At 35.1% G+C, this 8,472-nt stretch overlaps 1 protein-coding gene across 2 annotated transcripts; it reads right to left on the bottom strand.

The window, feature by feature from the left end:
• Positions 1–1,235: 1,235 nt before the first annotated feature.
• On the bottom strand, positions 1,236–8,386 carry cmc2 (C-x(9)-C motif containing 2). Of its 2 annotated transcripts, none has more exons than XM_016469179.1 (4): positions 7,108–7,144; positions 2,614–2,749; positions 2,248–2,319; positions 1,236–2,038 (listed from the first exon to the last, which is right to left on the bottom strand). In XM_016469179.1, exons 2-4 carry the CDS (start codon positions 2,692–2,694, stop codon positions 1,955–1,957), a joined length of 237 nt encoding a protein of 78 aa, XP_016324665.1. In that variant the 5' UTR covers positions 2,695–2,749; positions 7,108–7,144; the 3' UTR covers positions 1,236–1,954. The 2 variants fall into 2 exon arrangements, with proteins under 2 accessions (XP_016324665.1, XP_016324664.1); XM_016469178.1 differs by lacking the exon at positions 7,108–7,144 and adding an exon at positions 8,272–8,386 and having other exon boundaries at positions 1,696–2,038.
• Positions 8,387–8,472: the final 86 nt, after the last annotated feature.

Raw genomic sequence — 8,472 nt, 5'->3', positions numbered from 1 at the left:
GATAATATTTATTTGTCCAATTACACTTGAGCACCCAAAAATGGGGGGCTGAGTATAAAAATGGTTGTAATTCCTAAGCATTTTATGTTATATTTTCTTTCAACCCCTTGAATTAAAGATTAAAGTGCACTGCAATCTCATCTTGATTGCTTCATTTTAATTCTATTCTGGTGGCATACAGAGCCAAAATGATGAAAATTGTGTAAGTGTTCAAATATATATGGACCTAACTGTATTTTTTTTTATCAGTGTAAATGTCTTTACTGTCACTTTGAATCAATTTAATGCATCCATGCTGAATAAGTATTCATTTCTTTTTTTTAAATCTTATCCTAACCTTTAAACAGTAGTTTATGTTTTTGTCATACTTTAATGCTACAAGAGACTTAACTGCAATGGCCAAGTCAATCTCCTGATCTCAACCCGATTGAGCTGCATTTCACTCGCTGAAGACAAAACTAAAGACAGAAAGAGCCACAAACAAACAACAACTGAAGTCAGCTGCAGTAAAGGCCTGGCAAAGCATCACAAAGAAGAAACCCAGTCTCTGCTAATGTCCATCAGTTCCAGACTTAAAGGGGTCATTGCCTGCAAAGGATTCTCAACAAAATATTAAAAATTAACATTTTATTTATGATAATATTTATTTGTCCAATTACACTTGAGCACCCAAAAATGGGGGGCTGAGTATAAAAATGGTTGTAATTCCTAAGCATTTTATGTTATATTTTCTTTCAACCCCTTGAATTAAAGATTAAAGTGCACTGCAATCTCATCTTGATTGCCCTCTACAATAAATGTGTGCCGTCAGAAAGAGCTGATAAACAGCGGATTAAAAAATAAATAAACTCACAATAATCCACAAGCAATGAACATGTCACCAGTCCATTGGTTAACATCTTGTGAAGCGAAAAGCTGCATGTTTGCATTAAACAAATCCATCAAGAAATATTAAATATTGCTTTCTCCATTGAAAAAGTTGTCTCATGAATCAAGATGGATATGCACAGATAAAGCACCATTTACAAGTGAAAACAGTCCAAAACCGTTCTAAACTGGGATGTGAGAGGATAACGGGATTGACTTTTTCCGCATAAAGTAATGTTATTATGGATTATGCATTATTAACACTCTAAAGCTAAAATGCATTCATGGATTTGTTTCTTACAAACATGCAGCTTTTTATGTAAAACATTAATTGATGGACTGGAGTCGTGTGGATTACTATTGAATTATTGTGTTTTTATCAGCTGTTTCTACTCTCCTTCTGACCCATTCACTGCAGAGGATTAATTTGTGAGCCAGTGACTCAATTACTTAATGACATCTTGGATGGCCTGAGGATGAGTACATTTTCAGCAGATTTTCATTTTTGGGTGAACTATTCCTTTAAATCTCTACCAAATATGCACTAATTTAGAAAAATTAAAAATCACATTGGCAAACATATTTGCATTTGCAATAGTTACATTTACATCCCTTTTTGAGATGTTTATGCACTTTGATTGGAATCCTCTTTGGTATATTGATTTTCTCTAATTGACAATATCTTAAATTCAACTGACTGGACATGTAGGCTCTTTAGTGTATTAGTAATTGATAAATGAAAATATCTTAATGTAGACAAGCTGCCAATAAATGTGCTAATGACAATGTTAATTTTGAACTTTTTTAATTGGAGTTCAAACAATCAAAATTTTGACATTGTTTAGTTTCAGACCCAATCTCCAGATCAGGTCACATCTGGGATACAGCTCACAGCCTGTAATTAAACATTATTAAATAAACTTAAGTTTCATCTTCAACTTGCTCTACTACCTTATTTACTGCAAGGGTCAAAATAAATTAATCCTCACAAAAAAGCATTCCAGATTTAAAGTATCCAAGCGCCCTAACACCAGAAACTAGTTCATGTCTGGAGTAGTTTTGTTCTCCAAGGGGGCGATGTTTGATACTAGGGATGCTCTTTTGGTTGTTCTTTTAAACGCTGTCTCATTTCTTCTGCGTGGGCCTTGCTGCGCTCCCTCTTTGCCTGATACTGTGTGGACAAATAGAGAGGCAAATGATTTAGCCGAAGACAGCTAGACAAGTCAGAGGTTTACTTAGAGACTAATTTTACAAATCTTTTGATTTAGTGCCTAAGGTAAAATGATTTCTAGACTTAAAACAAGCATTTGAGTTGATAATAAACGTGTGTATTTGTATGGAATAAAAGGAGTCACAAACTCCAAAGTCTCATGTCCTCACCTCTTTCTTGAGACAGTCCCGCATTGCACGGTCCACATCATTACATGTGCCAAAGAACTTGAGGACGTTATGCTATAGACAGAGCCAGACAATAATTACTTACATTCCTGTTTTCAAACCAAACATAAGATAAACACTCTCATTTGTGCACAGGTTTTATAACAGATTATCAGAAAAAATGAAATTACATTAAGCTAAAAATGATGAGGCAAATGATGACACATTTCATTTCTTGGTTTGCTTCATTCACAAAATTAAATTTTCAGGTGATTGTGCATTTTTGCATTGTTTGTGGATTGTACAATTAAGGAGGTGAAAAGTTCACTCTGAAAAGCATGTTTGCATGAGTGCATGATGTTTCCATACCTCCTTGTGGCACTGTTTGAGAAGTGTTATAAGTTGATTGCACTCGTCAGTATGTAGATGGGGTGACAGATCAGGGTGCATCCTGAGTTAAGGCTGTATGTCTTGCAAGCTGTGACAGCACTTGCCCTGCTGGTGACTATCATTATTAAAGTAAGGCCAACATGAAGAAGAGGGAGGGGGGAAAAGTAAGTGCCTAAAACTTTTCACAATACTGTACTTTCCAGGTAAATCATTCTCCGATTTGGAGAAGTTGTCTTAGTTCTTCTATGGATTTATGCTGTCTCAATTGCCTTTGTTCATTCATGTAATCCCTGATTCTATGATGGTGTGTGGGACAAAGATATAAATAATCATCTTCAAACAAAATGTTTTTAAAGTCTGCGTGAACCGGAAGTTGATGCCAGCTTTATTTCAGTGTAGTGACGTATTTCCAGCTCCTCCTCTCTGTCTCTCACTCATAGCAACTAATAACGGTTGGAGGTGTGTGTTTAAGTATATTCTGCCCAAGCCGTCAAACTGACTTCATCAGAGAAGGAATGCCATTCCAGAGCGGAAGCAAATGTTCAGATTTTGATTAAAGATTACCATGACAAATTTTTTTTTTCAGCGGATTAACTTGCACGGATTAATTGTTCACAACTTCACATCAAGACTAGCAATGTGTGCTAATAAAGTCAATTTTGATTTCATGCGGACTTTAAGACTTTTCAGTACTATACAAACAGTTTAAAAACAATTTGACCAAAATGAAAAATCTGTTATTGTTTACTCCATAAGACTTCAATTCATCTTTTGGAACACAATTTAAAAGATTTTTAATATGCTCTCGTAATTTTTGTCCATCCATTGAAAGTCCAAACATTCACTCTTCAAAAAAATACATTGTAGTTACATTGTACAAAAATACATGCAATCCATATGAATCAAACATCTTCTGAAAAGATGGTAAACATGGAAGCTCATCTGTGCTTGAGGTGCAAGAAGCAGTGAGGTTGCATATTTGATGAGCTTTATTTATGTGTAGATCAATGTTTAATTAAAAGTAAATTAAATCTGTTCCTCATATAAAGTCAGCTTAGTTCACATGAATCATTTTTAAAAATTTTTTTTATATATATATATATATAAAGGCTTAAAGGTTTTGGTTGCATGGACTCTCAATGGATGGACATAAAATGAATCAAACATCTTCTGAAAAGATGGTAAACATGGAAGCTCATCTGTGCTTGAGGTGCAAGAAGCAGTGAGGTTGCATATTTGATGAGCTTTATTTATGTGTAGATCAATGTTTAATTAAAAGTAAATTAAATCTGTTCCTCATATAAAGTCAGCTTAGTTCACATGAATCATTTTTACATTTTTTTTTTATATATATATATATATATATAGAGGCTTAAAGGTTTTGGTTGCATGGACTCTCAATGGATGGACATAATTTATTAGAGAACACTAAAAATATCCTCATTTGTTTTCTGAAAATGAAGTCTTCATCAACATAAATGAGAGTATATGATAACAGAATTGTTATTTTTGGGTGAACTATTCCATTAATTTAAATTCACTCATATTTGAAAACCGAAAATGTGAATTGTGCATTATTCATTAACGAAACTGACACTTCTGTAAATCTGGCTCAGTTATCTGCTGATTTAAAAAAAATAGGTTGATTATCATGCCAATGATATTAGTTTATCACTGCAGAAAACAAATTAGGAAATTTGACATGACATTAAGGATACTACAGCCTCCCCATCCCATCACTCATTCTAAAATCCTCTGAAATCTGGGACACTTACCTGCAACAGAGGAAAACATTTATTAAAATTAATCCATACAATACACTCAAATTCAAAATGTATTATATAAATAAGACATGAAAGTGGCATTCACAGAACTGTTGGTTAATATGACTTTACAATTCTCTTCAAGACAAAAGACCGCAAAGTCACTTTTCACTAGTTGTTATGTTGGACACAGAAGCTCTGACACTTGTGTCCAAAAAAATCAAAACACCAAAGCCAAGCATCAGAGCTTCAACTCTATTTCTAAATGTATATACTCTTGAGGACTTTTCACACAGTGGTGGACAAAACACATTAATTAGAGACCATTTAATTCATAGATTTATAGTCAGAAATGTCAGGAAAACTTGATAGTACAGTTGGCAATCTATAATATGAGCACTAGAGCTTTTATGTAAAGTAGGGTGCTGCTTTCATCCTCATCAATGACATCACAAATATGCAAAAAAGAATGCTAACCCTGGGTTTAAGACTGTACAATATGAAATGTTTATGAATATCAAGGGTTATTAGTTAACACCTAATTTATTAACTATTTACGTATAAAAATCCCGTTTTGTGTCTGTAAATCATAGACTGCTTTGTTGCAAACTTACTTGCACCGTGTCACCATAAAAGTTATTATCCTCAAACACATACTAGTGCTATGTATTGTGCCAAAGACGGCACTGAAATGCAATTTGACTCCTTCTGCAAACTAGACAAGTGCTTTTGTGTTCCAGCAACTAGTTCCCCACCTGAAAGAGTATTTAGTCCTAGTGGCAACACAGTGTAATGTCACGGAGCATCTCTTAAAACAAAAAATGTTGATTGACTTGTGTATTTGTTTATGGAAACTTATGAAACACTTGCATAATTTTTCCCCAGTTGCACAGTGTAAAATAATTTCAATTTATGTTTATTTTAGTGCCAATATGTTCAAACAAATGAATTACTTCGAGAACAACGTTTATCTATCAATCCATCTATCTGATGATCATGACAAAGAAGAGATGTGATGTGAAACAAGTTGCTGTAATGGGACCATGAATGGGACACAACAGTTTGCTACGTGCTATTAATCATTTTGTCCAGCAGATGGCCACAGATACCACAAAACCTTTACAAATTATCTAAAAAGATTTGCAAAGGGTTTTAAAGGGGTCATATGATGCGATTTCAATTTTTCCTTTCTCTTTGAAGTGTTACAAGCTCTTGGTGCATAAAGAAGATCTGTAAAGTTGCAAAGACTAAAGTCTCAAATCCAAAGAGATATTCTTTATAAAAGTTAAGAGTCAACCACGCCTACCTAAAATGACTCGTTCTAACACGCCCCCACGTCTAGGTCACTGAGCCCGGGGTCGTCACATGTGGTTGCCGCAAGCCCTCCTTCGTCGAATCCACTGGCCGCACCGTTCTCAAGCCCGCCCGCCTCCGCTCACTCTAGCCCGCCATGTGTTTCATTGTGAAAGCAAAACTACTTTGTTTGGCCTTCCAAAAATGGACACGACTAGAAATCAGTGGTTAAGTTGTATTTACAACACTGTTCCAGAACAGTTCAACTCAAATATTCAGATGTGTGCAGCACATTTTATGGAGGACCGTTTCCTGATCCTGGTAGAGTAGACTACAATGCCGGCTGTTCTGACTCAAAGACTGCAAGTACGTTTTTTATATTTAAAGAATTTGAAGTAAACTATTCAAACGCGAATTTTGAGCAGTGTAGAGTAGCGCTTGTTGTTTGTCATTTCTCCGATCACAAATGCAGACATGGTTTTATGTTTACGCAATGCGTAAAAAGACAGTATAAGTCATTATAATCCGTAATTATGTCCCCACTGGATGCAACAAATGCCTCGTTTATAATGGGTTTTATTGTTTTTGTCTCGTCGCTCCGGCCGGGACAAGGCATCACAGTATGGTAAGGGGCGTAACATTTCCGTCACACGCTTGAGGTATTCGGCCAATCACAATGCACTGGATAGCTGGCCAATCAGAGCACACCTCGCTTTAAGAGCGAAGAGCTTTGTAAAAATCGACGTTTCAGAAAGGCGGGGCATAGAGGAGAAACAATAATGTACAGTATGTGGAAAATAATGTGTTTTTTGAACCTTAAACCGCATAAACACATTTCATCATACCAAACTCACAAAATAATGTTCTTTTTAGCAACATCATATGACCCTTTTAAGCACTAATCCACATTTCTCCCAGTTACGCTAAAATGCTTTATTAATATACTTTTAAAAGCACAAATCTGAATGGTGTATTGTGATTGATAATATTTTAAAATTTAAAGCATTCCAGCATAAGGCTGCAACATAACAAATAGTGGAAATTGATCTGAAACCCTTGTGAATTTTTTTTCAAAAAGAACTTGTAACAGTTCCATATATGGTGCTGTACTGAGAGAACTTCGTTAGTAATAATGACTGGGAAAAAGTGTGGACATTTTCTTTTAAATGCGTGATAACTAATAAAGTAACTAAAGTGACATTCAAGTACACGGTCATTACCTTTTTTAATTAATTAGTTTCGTGTTGATATGTCACACACTTTATACCTTTATCCATAGTTATTTTTCGGTGGTGTTAACTGTACAAATGTATCTTTTGTGTTTGTTTATTATTTAAAAAAAAAAGTTTTGCCATAACTGCTACGTTAGCAGAAGCAGTCAATTACACATAGAAGTTATTAAAGATTATCAGCTCACCAATGGTCTTATAGACGTTTCGTCTGAGAACAGAGGCACATTTTATGGAGGACTGTTTCCTGATCCTGGTAGAGTAGACTACAATGCCGGCTGTTCTGACTCAAAGACTGCAAGTACGTTTTTTATATTTAAAGAATTTGAAGTAAACTATTCAAACGCGAATTTTGAGCAGTGTAGAGTAGCGCTTGTTGTTTGTCATTTCTCCGATCACAAATGCAGACATGGTTTTATGTTTACGCAATGCGTAAAAAGACAGTATAAGTCATTATAATCCGTAATTATGTCCCCACTGGATGCAACAAATGCCTCGTTTATAATGGGTTTTATTGTTTTTGTCTCGTCGCTCCGGCCGGGACAAGGCATCACAGTATGGTAAGGGGCGTAACATTTCCGTCACACGCTTGAGGTATTCGGCCAATCACAATGCACTGGATAGCTGGCCAATCAGAGCACACCTCGCTTTAAGAGCGAAGAGCTTTGTAAAAATCGACGTTTCAGAAAGGCGGGGCATAGAGGAGAAACAATAATGTACAGTATGTGGAAAATAATGTGTTTTTTGAACCTTAAACCGCATAAACACATTTCATCATACCAAACTCACAAAATAATGTTCTTTTTAGCAGCATCATATGACCCTTTTAAGCACTAATCCAAATTTCTCCCAGTTACGCTAAAATGCTTTATTAATATACTTTTAAAAGCACAAATCTGAATGGTGTATTGTGATTGATAATATTTTAAAATTTAAAGCATTCCAGCATAAGGCTGCAACATAACAAATAGTGGAAATTGATCTGAAACCCTTGTGAATTTTTTTTCAAAAAGAACTTGTAACAGTTCCATATATGGTGCTGTACTGAGAGAACTTCGTTAGTAATAATGACTGGGAAAAAGTGTGGACATTTTCTTTTAAATGCGTGATAACTAATAAAGTAACTAAAGTGACATTCAAGTACACGGTCATTACCTTTTTTAATTAATTAGTTTCGTGTTGATATGTCACACACTTTATACCTTTATCCATAGTTATTTTTCGGTGGTGTTAACTGTACAAATGTATCTTTTGTGTTTGTTTATTATTTAAAAAAAAAAGTTTTGCCATAACTGCTACGTTAGCAGAAGCAGTCAATTACACATAGAAGTTATTAAAGATTATCAGCTCACCAATGGTCTTATAGACGTTTCGTCTGAGAACAGAGGCTGAATTGACAGCTCTGTAAATCAAGTAAGTTACTCCAATCCAGCTGTTTGTTGCTCGTGAAGGGCAGAACAGTTCACGTGTTTACAGTGAATCAGAAAAGTATTTTGCTCAGCTCCTCATATATATTTAATAGTCTGACAGAGATGTCAGTTATTTACGTTGTA

The sequence above is a fragment of the Sinocyclocheilus anshuiensis genome, unplaced genomic scaffold (assembly GCF_001515605.1).
Source record: "Sinocyclocheilus anshuiensis isolate Anshui unplaced genomic scaffold, SAMN03320099.WGS_v1.1 scaffold1768, whole genome shotgun sequence".
In the NCBI taxonomy this organism is placed as follows: domain Eukaryota; kingdom Metazoa; phylum Chordata; class Actinopteri; order Cypriniformes; family Cyprinidae; genus Sinocyclocheilus; species Sinocyclocheilus anshuiensis.
The sequence above is the reverse complement of the archived record's forward strand: the minus strand, read 5'-3'. Positions and strand labels throughout refer to the sequence as shown.

Bases quoted from the DNA above. Each gene is read 5' to 3' on its own strand.
- cmc2 (XM_016469178.1), bottom strand. From the start codon at position 2,694: ATGCACCCTGATCTGTCACCCCATCTACATACTGACGAGTGCAATCAA. The intron at 2,320-2,613 runs GTATGGAAACAT...CTCTGTCTATAG, and splicing joins TCAAACAGTGCCACAAGGAG to CATAACGTCCTCAAGTTCTT. The intron at 2,039-2,247 runs GTGAGGACATGA...TTGTCCACACAG, and splicing joins GGGACTGTCTCAAGAAAGAG to TATCAGGCAAAGAGGGAGCG.